Here is a 19,172-nt window from a genome sequence, read left to right as displayed (position 1 = left end):
GGCAACAGATAGGCATCATTGCCAAATCAGAACAAAGTTGTAAGCAGACATTTGGTTCATTTCACATATTTGTGTTTAAACAGTTAATTTAAAATATCAGTTCAAAGAAGCAGAAATGTCTAAAATGATAAAAGTTTGAATCCAAATGTCAAAGACGGGAGGCCGTGGTGGAGGTGGCAGAGATTTCCATTAGGAGTGTCCAGGATGGATAAGATTATAACTAAGCACATCAAAGATTAGAATGATTACACCTAAGAGAGCTGAGGTGATATGAAGCTTCCAGGCAGGAGGAAAAGAGGAAGATCTCAGAGTTTGTTCATGGATGAAGGAGGACATGCAGAGAGTTGGTGGGACAGAAAAAGATGATCTACTCTGGTGACCCGTAAAGGGAGCAGTGAACGTCAGACAGACGTGATGATCATGTCTATGTTGGGTCCGTCGGTCCATGATCAATTCTGGGCATTTGGTTGTCCAACTATGACAACCTGGACGTCAATGTGACCTTCAACATTTAAACTTTGGACTGGGCCATTTTTCAGACATCACGTGCACGTCTATTACAGGTAGTGGTCAAAAATCTCACGGTTGGGATCAGATCACGGTTTTAAGTGATGGATCGGATCAATTTTCAGATCAGCAAAAAAAAGACAAAAAGACAAAATTTTAACATTTACTTATTAACTTATTTAAGTATTTTTTGCCTATTAAAAAATTCAACTCAAGACTCATTCCATGCAATTATATAAAAACAAATTAAGGTACAGTATAGGGCAGTACAGGGCTTTGTATCTAACACTCTGCTGTGATATAACGAGCGGTCACGGTCACGTAGCTTTCCGTTGCCATGGAGGTCCACCCATTTGTAGTTGGGCAACAGAAGAGGACAGTTCAGCCATAGCTTTAAACTTTTCCTGCTCATACATGCCTGGGTACAATCTTTTCACTGAAGTGGACACGCAACGGGATATCATAGCGTGGCTCAAGCACGTTCATCATAGTTTAAACAAGTTCTGTCAGCGTAAATCTCGTTAAAATGACGTTAATGCCATAACTGCATTAACGCGGTAAATCTCCGTTAACTAGTTACCACAGATCACACCGTGCGTGGGGCTGCACGGCATCAATGCGTCAACTAACGCGTTGACTAGTTGTTTTGCACAACGGAATACGGCCTCCCGTCTGCAGCTAAACACCCCGATAGCTTCTGAAATAGCTTTAGCCCGGTCGGAATGGGCAGCAAAGGGCTGCTTAAATACCACAAACTCCTCTGCTCCTCCACTTGGACCGCTAGCGCTGACCATACCCATATAGAAAAGAAATAGAAAAAAACTTGCATCAGATGTGGCCTACTTCATATAGTGAATCACATAAGGCTTATATGATTTACTCATGAAAGTGGCCACTTCCATATATTGTTTTAGTAAGTATCCAAAACATACAAGGTTCATTTATATAATTTTTCTAGGGATCTTATATCTATTTTCACTCTTGCATGCTTTCATCCCAGTTTCACGCAAGACAGATACAAACTTTATAAGATTTATATATATCTTTTCCATCGCTTGACAGACTGACCACGCGCACCATACACACACTTTTTCTTCTTTTTCGAATCTTCGGATCACGTGTGTACCGAACTGTGGAGTGGGATCGGCTCGGATTACGGATCAACCGTGCTCCGTTGCACCACTAATTACAGGTGCAGGAAAATTACATCATTAATAAATATAATATTTTTATTTACAAATATCATCATTGTTGTTATCAACATGATACATGAATGCAGATTATTTACAAACAAACATGATTTACTGTGTCAGCCTGTTGATTTATCCAGTATATATTTTTTCATTGACATTTTCCCGTTTTTCTTTAACTGGTTTATATATTTTAATTAGTCAACTTAATTGTTTGTAACCAGATTGAAAATGTTATCTAATAAAATGTGTTGACATTAAAAATGTTGAAATCCATGTTAATATATTTATACATATATAACAAACAGAACAAATAATGAGGAGTGTTTGGTTGAAAAATCTTTATTGCTGTAAAATCTTGAGACAAGTTGTTAAAACAGGCAACTAAGGACTTAAAAATAAAGAGACTGAGATTGAAAAAGACTGCAGACTGAGAGCTGTAGCAAAGTTTAAAAAAAAGCAACAACACCCCCCCCCCCCCCCAAAAAACAAACAGACAAACAAACAAAAAAAACAACACAAAAAAAAACAAAAAAAAAAACAGCATCATGCCCCCAGTGAATCAGCTCAGGACTGGGAACACTGGTCTCTCCTCAGAGTCTCTGAGAGTGGAGTATCGGAGCCCCTCGTGGCCTCACAGGTCACAGAGCCCACCTTCTCCCACTGGTCTGCAGGCAGCATCAGGGTGCTGCTCCAGCTGTAGAGCCTGTCTGTCTGCAGCGCCCCGGGGCTCCTGCTCACTTCCCAACCAATGCCGCTGCATCTGCGGCCGTCAACGATCCAGGACAGACTCCAGTCTGAGGGAAAGCCCTTGTTGGCCAGACATGTGAGCGTGGCATTCCCCTGCTCCAGCTCCTTACTGGAAGGGGCGAGCACCGTCAGGGTGGGACGCACATCACCTAGGAGACACCAATCAGCTTAGAGAACGGGTAACAGGTAGTTTCTGTCAGATGTTTTTCTGCTCCAACAGTCACTCACACATTGTTTCACTTCCCTTTAAGAAACCTCTCAGCACAGAAATAACAGCAGTGAAATATGTCCAAACCACATACAGAAGGAAAAAAGTGCAACATTTTACAAAAATCTGACTCACTCATGATTTTAAGGATTACTGGGAAATACGTTTAAAAACACAACTCAAACTATTTACTTCATAAACAGAGATTTTTACTATACAGTTAACCTTAATCTGAAACTATCTAAGTTTAGTCTGTTTAATTTCATTTGAAGATTTTTATTCAAGTAAATGTTGTTTATCCACAACTTACCGTGAAGATCATGTACAGAAAAATCACTGAAGGAACAGTTTTATCAACAGCAAGTAGGTTAACGTTTCAAACACAAATTTAGACATAAATTTCTGTCAGCCTCCTTGATATATCAGGGGAAAAAAGCTTTTAAATGTTTTTCTCTAAGCCAACAGTCAACAATTAAAGCAAATAAAAGATCTTATTTTTCAACAGTATAAACTTACTTCCAAATTCCAGTCTGGTTCCTCCACCAAAAGTCCACCACAGTGATACAAACTCATTGAGTCGCCGTACAAAAACCTCTGACTGTAGAGAGACACGGCTCTCTGACTCTGAGACAAACAAACTCAACAAATAATTTTTTTGCACACTTTATTAATCCTGTAGGGAATAAGTCCTCTGCATTTAGAATCAGAATCAGAAGCAGAAAGACTTTATTTATCATCACGGGGCAATTAAGATACAACAGAGCAGCATGACGTTGAAGATAATAAATACACAGAATATACATTATGTACACAGTTTTAAATTAAAGTGACTGAATAAGTAAATATATAACTGTAAGTGACTAAAAGTGAGTAAAGTGTCGGCAGTATAAAAAGAGTGTAGAGTAGTTTATGTTTATGGGTGTGGGAAATGTTCTTATTGGCTGGAGTTAAAAAGCAGAGTGGCTTTGGGGACAAAGGTGGCTCTCCTCCTCCTCTCAGTCCTGTAGGAAATGCAGCGGAGGCGTCGCCCAGAGGGGAGCCATTGAATTCGGGGGTGAAGAATGTGAGAGGGGTCGTTGATGATTTTGGCTGCCTGTCTAAGGGCCTGTTGGCTGAAAACCTGTGCCAGAGTTCTGACAGGCAGGCCAATGATTTTAGAGCACACTGATGCCGTGTGCTGCAGTCTGTTCCTGTTCTGAAGGCTGAGGGAGTGGAACCAGCAGATGAAGGAGAAGGGCGTGATGCTTTCCAGGAAGGCATCGTAAAAAGTCATCATGATGGCTGTGCTGACTCCAAAGGAGTTGAGTTTCCTAAGAAGGTATAGCCGTTGGTGGCACCTCCTGAGAATCTCCTCTGTGTTGGCAGAGAATTTCAGGAGGTTGTCAAAGATGCTTCCCAGGTATTTGTACTCCTCAACTACCTCCACTGGCTTCCCGTGGATGGTGGTGGTGACTGAAGCAGCCAGATCCCTCTGCCTACTGGAGAAGGTCACCACCATCTCTTTGGTTTTGCTCACGTTCAGTTCAAGTTTGGAGCTGTCACACAACTCTACAAACTCCTGCAGAGCGGGCCCGTGGTGTTGAGAGGGGCCTGACAGCAGTGACAGGAGAACTGTCGTCAGCATATTTAACCAGGTGAAAGCTGGGCTGTGTGGATCTGCAGTCATCAGTGTAGAGGATGAAGAGCAGGGGGGAGAGCACACAGCCCTGGGGGGAACCCAGTGCAGGTGGAACAGAGACCAGAAAGAGACTTGTTGACCTGAACTTTCTGAGTCCTGTTGGTCAAACGGTCCAATATCCACAGGATCAGCTGATCATCTAGGTGAAATCGGGAGGAATGTTTAGTGGCCAGGATATGAGGCTGCAGAGTGGTGAACGCTGGTGAGAAATCAGCAAACAGAAGTCTGACGGAGGAGTCAGGGAGCTCCAGATGTTTGTGGATGGAGTCCAAGATGAAGATTTTTGCATCATCGACACCTCTGCATGCACGGTAAGCAAACTGGAGTTGGTCCATCAGGGGGTCAGTTGCTCTTATGATGTGCTGTTTTATGATCTTCTCCATGGCCTTCATCACAAGGGAGGTGAGGGCCACAGGACGAAGATCATTCAGAGACTTTGGGCTGTTTCTTTTGAAGATGGGGATGACTGTGGAGTGTTTCCACAGCTGGGGGACGGTTTGACTGCCAATTGAGTGTTGAAATAGAGTCCGGAACACGCTTCCTAGTTGCCCTGCACAGTGCCTCAGAACTGCTGATGTTCTCAGGGCCGGGTGAGCTCCTCTCCCTGGTCCTCCTTAGGGCTCTCACCACGTCCTCAGTCCTGAAGGTGAGTGCAGAGCTGCCAGGTGTGAGTGAGGATCTGGACTCCTCAAGCTGGGTCCGTCTCGAATCTGCTGTAGAAAGCGTTAAGGTCGTCAGGTAGGGAGGAGGGGTTGCTGCCCTCCACCTGGATGGTTCTGGGGGTGGTGACCACAGTATTTACGGAGGCTATGGTTTTGAGGCCCTGCCAGACTGAGCGGAGATCCCCTGTGGTGAAGTTTTTCTACAACAGTGTTTTTATACTGCAGTTTAGCAGTTTTTATGGCCCTCTTCACCTCCCTGTTGAGGGAGAAAGAATGCTGTCCCAGTCAGTGGCTTCGAAACATCCTTGTAGGGTGAGGATACTTTCTGCTGCCCACTGCTTGATGTTTTTGCTGACCTTTTTAATCCTCTTGAGGGGCCAGCAGGATGGTGTGGTGGTCTGCTGAGCCGAGAAGGGGGAGGGGGAGGGCTTTAAATTCATCTGGTACAGAGCCATAGCATTTATCCAGAGTCTTCCCCTGACATACCGTTGGGATCCTTTAAGCGAATTGTCAGGGGAACAGTGACTGAAATCACCCAGGATGAACTTGGGAGAGTCCGGAGTTAATTACTCTAGTTTGTACAGAGTGTTGATGAAGTACTTTGTGGTTTTAGCTGCATCAGCTCTGGGGTGGATGTAAACCAGGTTGATGGAAACCTGTGGGAATCCTGTGGGGAGGTAGTAGGAGTACAGGGAAACAGCCAGAAGCTCGATGTCTGTAGTGCACAGCTTCTCCCTCACAGTGACTGTAGAGCACCAGCTGTTGTTTACATACAGACACACGCCGCCGCCATGTTGCTTCCCGATGCGTTCGCGGTCTCTGTCCATATGAAGGGGTGGTGAAAAGCCATTAATGTGCAGCGTGCTGTCGTCGTCGCTGTTGTTTAACCACGATTCTATGAATGCCAGAACAGAGGCAGTTCTGTACTCATGCAGGTGGTTGACGCAGGCTTGCGGCTCGTCCAGCTTGGAGCGGAGAGACCGCACATTAGCCAGGATAATGGACGGGAGCGCTCGTTGTTTGTGTGTCTCCCTCTTGAGTCTGGCTCTCACCCCACTCTTCTTTAATCCCCTCCTGGTTACCTTGTTATTGTGAGTTTTTCGATTTCCGTGTCCACAGAGTATTTCCTCGGGAAAGTAGTCTGTGGAAGCGGAGCGGAAAAGCCGGAGGCCTGGTCTGCAGCTGCAGCTGGATGAGGGAGTCCCTGGTGTAGGTGAGCCTTGGGGTCATGTCAAGTGTCAAAAACAAGTCCAAAAATCACAAAAATGAGGAAAAGGAAGAAGGAAAAGAATAAAAATATACCGAGTAGAACAACAACGAAAAGAGCATTCAAGTTAGAAAAACAACGCAAAACTGCTCAGCTGACTGGCCGGTCGACCACATGAGCAGCGACCCGGAACCATTGCAACCCATTAAATTAGTGAAGTAGTGGGCAGCCGCCAATCCAGCACCTGGCGAGCAGTTAGTAGAGGGTACCTCAGGGGTACCTCAGGTGGCTGTTTGGTGGATTTAAACGCCTGACCTTCCAATCATGGGCCAAGCACACTACGTACTGAGCTATCCCCGCCCTTTTTTTCTCTTTCCTTTTTTTTCTGTTGATTTACTCCTTGTGTAATTCTGATAGCTGATATGAAGCATTCTTTAGTAAAATCTTTTAAAAAAACACCCGATTTTTATTTTTCCATATTATTTACTCATTTCAGTTCTATCCATATAAAATATTGACACCTGCAATATTGTGACAAACTGGCTAATCCCTCATTCAACTTCAGACAAAAGTAAATAACAGAGCATTGAAGAAAAGCGTTTACTAAATTCAAGTCTAATAACATGACATTTGGTTGTTTCTTAAAAGAGACCACTGCATCCACTGATCTCAGCCTCAGAGGGAGAGAGTTCTAGAGTCTGGGGTCACTCTGGTAAAAGCTCTGTCTCCTTTAGTTTTCAGCCTCGTATGACGTAGAGTAAACAGACCCTGATCACAGGCCTAACCCGCTGTGGATGTATGGCTGAAAAAGTTCAATGAGCTGGTGTTAGCCCATGATGATACATGAGTGAATAATGAATTACAATGAAGAAATAAATGAATAACATCCATCCATTCACTTCCGCTTATCTTTTTCAGGGTCACGGGGAGCGCTGGAGCATATCGCAGATGTCTAAGGGCGAGAGGCAGGGTACGCCCTGGACAGGTCGCCAGTCTATCGCAGGGCACTAAATGAATAACAATGAAAAACAAAAGAGAGAACCAAAGATTTGACATGAAAAGCCTAAATGTATGCAGAGTCGAGAGGTACCCCAAGAGTCCGTACACACGACTTAAATGTGATTAAATGACACAAAGACCTTTTATTTCACCGGCAAAAATCTGTCCTGGAAACAGACAAGAGCTTCCATTTTATCTTCGTTAAGTTGAACCGCTAATCATTCTTTAAAATACTTATATTCAATAACATGTGAGCTGATTGATCTAAGTCTGTGTGACAGTCAGATGATTTCCATAGAGAGGCACTTTGCATCAGCAGCACCATGCTCCAGTGCTCTGGGAGAGTTTATAGTCCTGAGAGTTGAACACTGGATGACTGACAGCTGTCCTTCATCACAACAGAAGCCACAGAAATCCTCCTCATCAAAAACATGACTTTGATCTGCGTCCTCATCTGGACTCTCCTCTGCTGCTGCTTCACAGGTAAAGTCCAGAGAATCAAACTCCTCTCCTCTATCAACATCTGTCCCTCTGAAATGAAGCCCACAAAACCATGAAGCTGCTTTATGTTTTTGTCTCTGTGTCCTCAGAGTCCAGAGGACAGATCACAGTGACTCAGCCTGGAGCAGTGAGCTCTGCTGTGGGAGCAACTGTGAGGATCAACTGTAGGACCAGTCAGGATGTTTTTGCTTTGATGAGCATCCACTATTTAGCCTGGTACCAACAGAAAGATGGAGGAGTTCCTAAACTGCTCATTTATCGTGCTAGCACTCGAGAATCAGGGATTCCAGCTCGTTTTACAGGCAGTGGATCAAACTCTGACTTCACTCTGACCATCAGTGGAGTCCAGGCTGAAGATGCAGCAGTTTATTACTGTCAGAGTTTTCACTGGCTGAACAGTCAGAATGTGTTCACACAGTGAAAAACAGTCGTACAAAAACCTCCCTCAGTCAGACTGAACAGAAACTGAAGTGACTGCTGCAGCTGGAAGATACTGCAGAGACTGATACAGTTCACTGAGGACACACACACACACACACACACACGCACACACACACACACACACACACACACACACACACACACACACACACACACACACACACATTTGCTTCCAATCTAAAAATAGTTTCTTTTTCTCTTTTCCCTAAAAATTAAGTAAAAATCAGTCAACATGTTCAACAAGTCGAATAGTTATAGAGAAAACTCATTGTGACCTTTGACCTCCATTCCATACTAGAACCACCATAATATCATCTATGATTTGTTAAATTTTAACAGTTATCAGTAAAATAAGACCTTTATGTTAAAATATATGAAAATAAAATCAATAAATATCATACAGCTCAACATAAAAATAAAGTTTAATTTAAATAATCTAAACATAAATTTGAGGCTCAAAAACAAACACTCTGTTTACACAGTGAAAATCTGTCGTACAAAAACCTCTCAGCTGAAGAGGAACTGATCTGAAGCAACAGCTGCAGAACAAACTAAAAGACTGGGAGGAACGATTACTTTAATATTTACTGTGGAATTTCATTTGTGTGCACTCACAGTTTAACATTCATAAACTTATTGAATACGTTGTTAGTAACATGAAAAAAAAATGAAGTGGTGTCCCCGAATAAAAAGATAAATGTTTAATGAGTCACAGAATACAGACACAACACTGGCTCCAGATGTTTAACACATTAACATTATTTTTAGATGACTGATGTTCTCTGCAGCCCATCAGTCTGACTCATTCTTAGTTTCTACATTTATAACAATAAGTTCAGATGAAAAGACGTAGCTGGAAGGTCCACAAAGAAAAAAATGTTGTTTTTGCTCATTAAAGATTTTTATATTAATCCAAGTTGTAAAATATAACAAGCTGTCATTAGAAATACAAATACTGTTGTCAGTGTTTCTGCACTGATGAGCAGCTCTTTTCTATTTGTAAGCTGTTAAATATTAAACTGATCCTTCTGTGGAGCTCAGCTGCAGTCCTTGTTATCACACAAATCCAGAAAATCATTGTAGTCACATCACAACTAGTGTCTATAATATTCTGATATTCTGCTGATTAACAAATCAAGCAGGCTGTTATAACAGTGTTTGTAGGGGATGTGTTCAGTGAAGATTTAGCCTCATTTGGATATTTCCAGCACAAACGAATCACTGTTACTGTTGTAAAAACCTAAAGTTATTTAGTCAGTTTCCAAAGTATTAATGTAGACAGAACAAAGAACTAAAATGTTTCTCTTTAAATAATATCTTACTAATGCTTAAAAGTGTGACATTAATATAAAGTCGTACAAAAATCTGAAACCACTGAAAATAAGATGTGATCATCCTCCTGACAGACCGTGGACTTTTTCTTGTGTTAAGAGGTTTAGTGAAGTGAGTTTCTCTCATTTTGCTGTGAACACTAGAAGAGATGAACTTCTATATAAGTTGATTAAAGCAGACCTGTAGTCTCTCATCTGCCTGCATTCCTGTGTTTGTTCTGTTAGTCTGTTCTTAACATCATGTCCACTTCAAGCTCAATTCTGTCGTCATTATTTGAGTCCAGTTATTGTCTCGCTGCCTTCTGTGAGTTACTCAGCCTCTGTTTTGTGTGCTTTAAATCTCCTTATCTCCACCTCATCCTGACAATTAGAGATCCTCAGCTAAGTCTCCACCTGCTTCACCTCTGCCACCACCAGCTTCTAGACTCTTCTCTGCTTTGTTGCCTCGTCAGAGTTTCACTGCCAAATAGTTCATTAATCAAAATTTAATAAATCTTCAATTATACTTTTTTTAAATGATCTCTGTTTAAACATACAGATGACACCCTGCTCTTTAATTTTACTTATTAGGTTTTAGATCAGATTAAAATGTAGATCATAAAACAGCTTTGAGACTAGAAATTATGAAGAGCACACAGATAATCTATGGTTGACATGACCTCAACATCTTATAGAGAAATATTTAATATGTGGATTAAAAAATATATTTAACCATTTTCACTGCACATTACACTTGATGTGTCTGTTTACATTTTTATTTTGGTCTGTTTTACTAATATTACAAAATCTTAATTTTTTAATGTGCATTTATTAAACTCACAGAGTCAAAGAACATGTTTTCTCGGTACAGTTTTTATTCTTTTAAGAGTTTGAAATATCAGCTTTACAACAGACACAAAAGGATGAAACTAGAGGAGATTGTTGCTCTGATTGTTGTCATTATGAGATGGAAACATGACTGTTTGATGCTTTTTTAAAAATCTGCAAACAAAAAGAAACAGAGAGAAAGAGGAAAAACAGCATGAAAGACTCAGTGATTGACATCAGGACTGGGAACACTGGTCTCTCCTCAGTATCTCTGAGACCAGAGACTGGGAGCCCTGGGTGGCCTCACAGGTCACAGAGCCCACCTTCCCCCACTGGTCTGCAGTGAGCGTCAGGGTGCTGCTCCAGCTGTAGAGGCCGTCATTCTGCAGCACTCCAGGAGTCCTGCTCTCCTCCCCTCTGATGCTGCTGCTGCCACTGCTGTCGCTCGTCTTCCAGGACAGACTCCAGTCTGAGGGGAAGCCCTTGTTGGCCACACACATGAGCGTGGCCTTCCCCTGCTCCAGCTCCTTGTTGGAGGGACCCAGCACCTTCAGGGCGGGGCGGGTATCACCTAGGAAACACCAATCAGCTTAGAGGACAGGAACCACAATTTGAATTTCTCCGTTAAGAAGTTTCTGTCAGCTGTTTTTTCTGCTCCACCAGTCATTCACTCACACATTGTTTCACTTCCCTTTAAGAAACCTCTCATGCATATCAGCACAGAGAGAATCATCACACAGTTTGAGCTGAAATATGTTCAAACTACACTGGAAATAAAAGAAGCAGATGTGGAAACATTTACAGCAGAAGTTTGGCTTTAAAATGATTAGAAGTCTAAATCATGGACGACTGAAGAAATGAGTGGACACAAGCACAGAGCAGCTACTCATTCATATAGATTTGAAATGTTATTGAACAGCTCACATGATTTCAAACTAAATCTGAAACATCTGACACGATAAAAACATCAGAAAGCAAACTTTAACTCATCCAAACAGCAGCTGATGTGGTGGAAATTTACAAACTAATCATAAGATGATGAAGTTTACTCTTGTCTACACATATTTTACTGTGACAAAAATGTAGATTCAACAAGAGAAACTTGCAGAGCTCATCTGAATTAGTCCAGTAAAAAGGACAAACATCAAAAACTCAATTATTTTAAATAAAAAAATATTTTTCTCTCATCTAAGCAGTCTAACAAATAATTATTAAATAAAATAATACAATATTTAATAATAAACACAGTTTAATTAACTTACTTCCAACATCCAGTCTGGTTCCTCCACCGAACGTATACCACAGTGATACAAACTCATTGAGGCGCCGTACAAAAACCTCTGACTGTAGAGAGACACGGCTCTCTGACTCTGAGACAAACAAACTCAACAAAATCATTCACTGTTTGTATCATTTTGTCAGCTCATGTGAAAACTGAAAGTATTACAGTGCATCACATTTAAATAATGAATAATTTATTTGGAGTGTAAAACCTTTTGACTTTGATTTCTTGGGACTTTTTCTGATATCAAAATCTGAGAATAACAGAGTGGATCCAATTTACAGAAATTTAAGTGTTAATTAATATGCATCAGTGTAAATGAAGACTTTGCTGATTTTCTACATTTTTAGAGACTATATTCATAAATATAGAAAAATCAGATATATTTGTGTTTGATGCTCTGATAAACTGGCTGATCCACTCCATACAAAGATGCATATATATTGAGAAAGGACAGAAACATACAACGGTACTGAGCCAGCACTGAACAGCAAGACTAAGGCTACGTTCACACTGCAGGCGAAAGTGCATTAAATCCGACTTTTTTGACCCGAAGCGACTCATATCCGATCATGGTATGACAGAACAGCACAAATCCAATATTTTCCAAATCCGACCTAGTTCACTTTTGTATACGGTACTGAATACGATACATATCTGACGTTTTAGAAAGCGACTGCTGTGTGAATGGTCATTGGTCACATGGAAGGCAATACAATTGGAAGCTGGAGGATCACTATATAAATATCAGATAAGCTTCATACAAGCTGGTCGCTTAACGATAGCTTTTGAAAGCATAAAGTTGTGGTATACCAGCGGTCAGAACTTCCACTGCTTTTCTAGTGCGCCAGTTATCTTAACCACAGTTTCTTTTTAATGAACATCATGTGTCCATGTGTAATTTGACATTTTTGGGAAGTTTTTTCTTTTAATCATTATTGTTATCTTTTGCATATGGAAGTTTCGGCTTTGAGGACGATTGGAGATGAACAAAAGGGTGGAGAGGAGAATAGTGAAGTGAGGATGCACATAGTGAAACCTCTTTGAGTGTACAATGGTGTTGATGTCAGAAAAGAAATGTCTGTTATTGAGGTGATTAGCAGAGTAATCCAAAGAGTGGGAATGTGCTGGAAATTTCTTTTATTTTATGAATTTGTCACATGTTTTAGTAATATCACTTTTGGGTCACTTCAAGGTTCACATGTAGGGAAGCGTTCAGCTTTAACTCCATTGCACAAAGTCAGGCATCGTGAGAAAGTTGGTGACACCCAGAGGGGGAGAATTCAACAGGTGGTGAAGTCTTTTGTTAATCAGGTCTTTGAGGATGTGGGGAAGAGGCAAGGAGCAGTCTCTATGTGACACTGGAAGAGGAGACAAGGTTGTAAACTCTCTCTCTCTCTCTCTCGGACGGGACAAGGGTGTGAACAACAACTGTTTGACTGTATTTAAAGAGGGCTGTGCCATTCATGTTCAGGCTACGTCCACACTAGCCCAGATAGATTTGAAATCGGCGTTTTCATCTGAAAACACTCCACGTCCGCACTAGGGTTTTCAGTCGTTTTCACAGAGTTGCGGGTCCACATTGAAACGGCTGAAAATGTTTAAATTCCAGTGCTGCGCATGCGTGAAACGCAAGAAGATTCGACCTGCTTCATTTCTGTCTGCCACGTATTTACTTTCCAGCTCTTTAAACGTCGCGGCAAAATGTTGAGGAAAAGCACCGAGTTTTTTAAATGGACTAACAATGAGGTGGAGTTGTTGCTGCGAGTAACACAAAAGTACAAAGTTGCAAAAGCGAGTAAGAGTTAAAGAATTTGAAGAAAAGCAATCTGGAGCATGTACAGACTGATATTAGTCTTAATAGAGCAAACAAAACAACTGCTGTATAATGCCCTCCGCTATCTTAGTTTAATTGGTCAAATGACTTCATCACATGACTAACATGCATCATCGTTTTAGAAAGTCTCTGTTTTCGCTGTCCACACTGCGATACGAAAGCACCATTTTCAAATGTATGCATTTTTGAGAGCGAAGCATTTTCCTTGAGCGAAAATGCTGTCTCAGTGTAGACGGGAGGCCAAAACAGAGAGAAAACGATGTGTTTTCCAATGAAAGCGCATTAGTGAGGACCTAGCCTTAGAGACTGTGTTTCAGTGCCCCACTGAATGTCCTCTCTCTCACATGCTTGGGAATTAAAAAGTGTTGGCTACATCTCATCGTGTCTGTGGACTGTTAATGAAATTTCCATGACATCATTCTGCAGTGACAAAGTGAGGTAAGTAACTCACAACAAAGGAGCAAAAACTGAACAAGTGTTTGTTTACATTGTTGAGTCAACATTGATTATAAAACCTTCGGTGCTCTTTGGCACTGATTCTCCTGTTTTTTCTAAAGTCTTATAATTATGATTATGTCGCCTCATTCAGTGTCAATGATGGTGATGATACAGGAGGATAAAGGTGAGCTCTAACACATCTGTTCAAATTCATACAGCGTTCACATCCCCTCACTGTAGGGGTCGAGTTATATTTTTTCCTAACACCAGAAAAAGTCGCCAGACTTGTTGCTAGTGGCTTTTTAGAAAAGAAGTCGCTAAGGGGGTCTGAAAACTTACTAAAAATAGCTACAAAGTCACTAAGTTGGCAACACTGGACTGACGTTTAGTCCGTTTACAGCATCCTGCCATGCGATTGCATTTGCCCCTAACCATTGGGAACCCTCACATTAACTTTTATCGAGTGGAAAAAAGTCCCCCGTTAGCGTTCGTCCTCCAGCTTTACTGTTTATGTTATGCTAACATAGCTTTGTCGTGCTAGCGATCACATAGCACATCATTATATACCAGGTAGTCCAACTTCAGTAACCCTACAAACATCACTGCTGTTTACTTTCCTGTCTTTGTTTATGTTGGAAGTGATAGCAGAGCTGTACGTTTTAATTTGTTTCATAAATCTCTCAGTCAGAACATGGTGTAATATATTTAGATGGAAGTCTAAATATAAGTTCTGTTTGCATGGATGCCCGGACGTTAAACTTAATTGTTATACCTGGTAGAGCAGCCAGACTGATCATTTTATTAAAGATGAAAGAATTTATAAAGTTTTTTAACTCTCAGTAATACTGCAGTGATCATTTGACTTAAGGACCTGTAGCGGAGATTGGGCCCAGACATGGCTAACGACATCAGACTTAAAGACCGGATACACAACATGAGGCGAGAGAAGGAGAAAAAAGCTCCACCCAGACTGAGCTCCTGATGGGTGAACAGTTTGAGGACAGAAAAAAAACCACCTCAGCACAAAAGCACATGAATCTTAATACACCATAGAAGCACATGACAAGAAACAGGCATGAGTAAGGGGTGAGAGTAAGTCGGTGTAGACAGCACATCCGGTCCTCCAGCATGGGCTGGGACTAGACCCGCCGTTCGACCTCAGCCTTGGAGATAAGCGTGCAAAGGTGTTTGGAATCCAGGATGGGGGACACAGGATGGGAACGAAGAGTCTACAGAGTTTGTCATCAGAAACAGAGTTTCCTGTTGGTCAGCTCCAGCCTTGAGACCACAGCTGGCGCCGATATGGTAGCCACATGAAATGATGGTGGTTTCCTTTAGTGCGAACAACTGCATGTCAATTTTACAGTCGATCTAAATGTCCATCAATCTCCCGTTGGAGATTTTGCGCTCAAAGACCATTTGTTAACTGTCTATAAATTCTACAGGGTTCATGTGTGTCACATGCTAAATATGCTGTGAAAAACTTTTTTTAAACAAGTCCTGCTGGAGTCAGTTCATTTCCATAGAGAGTCACTTTGCATCAGCAGCACCATGCTCCAGTGCTCTGGGAGAGTTTATAGTCCTGAGAGTTGAACACTGGATGACTGACAGCTGTCCTTCATCACAACAGAAACCACAGAAATCCTCCTCATCAAAAACATGACTTTGATCTGCGTCCTCATCTGGACTCTCCTCTGCTGCTGCTTCACAGGTAAAGTCCAGAGAATCAAACTCCTCTCCTCTATCAACATCTGTCCCTCTGAAATGAAGCCCACAAAACCATGAAGCTGCTTTATGTTTTTGTCTCTGTATCCTCAGAGTCCAGAGGACAATATACAGTGACTCAGCCTGGAGCAGTGAGCTCTGCTGTGGGAGCAACTGTCAGCATCAAGTGTACGACCAGTCAGAATGTTTGGAGCTCCAACCGTTTAGCCTGGTACCAACAGAAAGATGGAGGAGTTCCCAAACTGCTCATTTATCTTGCTAGCACTCGAGCATCAGGGATTCCAGCTCGTTTTACAGGCAGTGGATCATATTCTGACTTCACTCTGACCATCAGTGGAGTCCAGGCTGAAGATGCAGCAGTTTATTACTGTCAGAGTTTTCACTACCCTGGCAGTCAGTATGTGTTCACACAGTGAAAAACAGTCGTACAAAAACCTCCCTCAGTCAGACTGAACAGAAACTGCAGTAACTTCCAGCTGCAGCAGAGACTGACACAGTTCAATGATCAAACACAATTTCATGAACGGACTGAATTTTTCATCATATCACTCAGAAATCTAAAGTTCACTATTAAATGATCATTATGGTGGAAACTTCTTTCTACCCACTCAAAACTCAGGAAATCTCAAACTGTCACAGTTGTTGCTGTGAATCTTTGAGAAGTTAGAAGATGCTTGATCATGAACTTTGACCTCAGCTTCATAATGGATCACAGACACACTGTCTTTAAATAAAAGAAACAAATCTCAACACTCAGTCGCCCTGAAGCTCAGCGATTTGTGAAGATTATATCGAATCAGTGTAAAGTCAAATATATCCAGGTTTACATTCAGCTCTTATGACACCAGAGTTTTTCAGTTTTTTCTCGTCTTCATGTTCAGACAACAAACATTTGAAAGTGAGGCCTTTAGCCTGCATGTTAGCAGCTTTCAGCCAATCAGAGCAGAGTTCAGGATGAATAAAGTCACTTAGTGCATTAGTGTGAACTCATCTGCCTTCTGCAAAGAGGACCTTCTGTTCATTTAGATCAGCCACAGAAGAACTCAGGCACACATTTCATAAACAGCTTCACTATCATTAGCTCACACACTGATGCTAAATCAGTAGCATTTCAAGCCAAGCAGCACCCATCAACAAGGATTCCTGTCACTCTGTTGACGTCAGAATGAGTCTCATGTTTTCTTTAGGCTTCCAAGTTCACACAATTCTACCTTTGAGTTTAAACTTTCTTCAGAATTCAGAAAAATGCATGAAACCACATATTTACTTTGTTTTTTTGTTGTTTTTAATAATTACTTTGCTTCAAGGAAAATTACCTTCAGTCAAACTACAAATGAAAACCACAAACACTTACAGTCACCAACAACTTTACAGATACAGTTTGGCGTGTTTGGTTTCATAATGTCTCACTGAACATCCAGAAATATCAGTTTGTCCTCATTTCTGTCCTTCAGCAGAACAAATATCATTCCCAAAATCCTCCAGTGGATGGAAACTGGTGGTTCACGTCTTTTCCACGTCCATGCAGGATGTTTCACATGTTCATAGTGTCAGTCTGTCCTTCTTTCACACTGTCAGGCTGCACACTGTGAGTCAGGCCTGTGATAAAGAAATTAACAGAAAATGTTAAAACTGGGAAGTTTAGTAAATGTTACTAACCTGTAGTACCTGCACGTGTTTGTAGATTACTCAGCTGCAGTCATCCATTCTCTATTTCCTGTTTGCGTTGCACTTTATCAAGTTTCACTACCCCTGCATGGTGAATTAACGAGTGTTTGCAGACAAGTCAGCGACTGCAGTGATCTGCTAGAAACCAAACCGCCGTCAGTGCAACCGATTTGAGCCAGCAGCAAGAGTTTGTTGGCTCTGACTACAACCAGGTGGAGCAACAAACTCCAGCAACACCAACTGGTCAACGGAAACTTATTTTCCCCTCGTGACTGGAGGTTGACGGGGGGACACTCGGCCTGTGTGACTGAAGGCTGAGGATCCACAAAAGGTTACAAAATACAGCAGATTCATTTGTTTCTTTAATACTTGTAAATTCTGATTCTTGTATAAGAGATTTCTTTAATATTGTAATTATGTTAATTATTAAATGTCTGTTCACAGTAACAGAAATGATCTTGATATTTAGAAAACAGGTTGTTCTTCCTGTAACCTCGGCCTGTTGGTAGTTTAATTCTGCAGTGGGTCACATTATGTAATAATAGCAATGTAGTAATGTTTTATAAATGCTGGATTTAGCACTTACTAATATCTTACTAATGCTTTTTACTGTGTCAATATTAAGTGTTACAAATACATTGATGTTAGAACTGTGTCTTCTGTTCTGTTGTTCATTATGTTTCTGAATAATTTCAGCTTTTCTCAGGAGAAGAAATCAAAACTATTTCTCTCCACTAGATGTCATGAATTCTTTCATTATTCAGTCGAGGGAAGCTTTGTAAGCTCAGGACAGCTGCAGCTGACTGACTCTGTGTGTTTGCATATGTGTCCTGCCTCTCTGCTCACAGCTGTTAAGAGGCCAGTGTCGATCAGTGGCTGTCCAGGCCTTTCAGAGCCACTCACACACCAGCAGCACAATGATGATGTCACTGACTCTACTGCTGGCCACCCTGGGGCTCCTTGTTCAGGGTGAGACTCTCTGTGAAAACTTAGCTTCAGCATGCAGCCAGGTTCACCACAATGATGTTCTGCTATGATGGAGAAACTCTGAAACCAGCAGCACTGACCTTCTTCCATCTGTTCTCCATGTTAGAGAAATGATCCTCTAATGTTTGGATGTTGGTCATCTTTCTCTGAGCTCGATTTGTCTCAATAACTCTTCTCCTCTTTTCATGTTTTCAGGTTCATCAGCAGAAATCGTCCTGACTCAGACTCCTACAGCTCAGTCTGTTGTTCCAGGACAGACTGTCTCTGTCAGATGTAAAGCCAGTTCAGGTATAGGTAGCTACCTCCACTGGTATCTTCAGAAACCCTCAGAAGCTCCCAAACTCTTAATTTATTCTGCTACCAGCCGTCAGTCTGGAGTTTCTGATCGTTTCAGTGGAAGTGGATCTGGGACTGACTTCACTTTGACCATTAGTGGAGTTCAGGCTGAAGATGCAGGAGTTTATTACTGTCAGCAGGGTTACAGCTTCCCGTTCACACAGTGATACAACGCCGTACAAAAACCTCTCAGCTGAAGAGGAACTGATCTGAAGCAACAGCTGCAGAACAAACTAAAAGACTGGGAGGAACGATTACTTTAATATTTACTGTGGAATTTCATTTGTGTGCACTGTGAGATTATTATAGTATCTTATGCCACGTTATACCCCTAATTAAAGGTTGTGAAATTATTATGTAGTTTTAGTTTGCATCCTTAGAAGAGTAGTCCATCAGTCTAACTCATTCTTAGTTTCTATATTTATAATAATAGACAGTCTGTCCAGAGAGAGAAAATAGACATTAGAGAAACTGAGAGTTCAGATGAAAAGACATAACTGGGAGGTAAAATATAACAAGCTGTCATTAAAAATACAAATACTGTTGTCAGTGTTTCTGCACTGATGAGCAGCTCTTTTCTATTTGTAAGCTGTTAAATATTAAACTGATCCTTCTGTG

The 19,172-nt window shown here is 41.4% G+C and overlaps 2 gene segments (V, D, J or C); both read left to right on the top strand.

Annotated features, from left to right (window-relative positions):
- LOC120743056 overlaps positions 1-19,172 on the top strand; it is a 110,661-nt gene that overhangs the window by 8,733 nt on the left and 82,756 nt on the right.
- LOC120743063 lies at positions 18,079-18,895 on the top strand. The segment is given in 2 exon segments: positions 18,079-18,200; positions 18,414-18,895. Coding segments are annotated over 2 exon segments (360 nt in total).

Source organism: Simochromis diagramma, unplaced genomic scaffold (assembly GCF_900408965.1).
Source record: "Simochromis diagramma unplaced genomic scaffold, fSimDia1.1 OVJJ01000298.1, whole genome shotgun sequence".
NCBI classification, from domain to species: domain Eukaryota; kingdom Metazoa; phylum Chordata; class Actinopteri; order Cichliformes; family Cichlidae; genus Simochromis; species Simochromis diagramma.
Note: the sequence above shows the minus strand (reverse complement) of the source record. Positions and strands in the feature narration are given on the sequence as shown.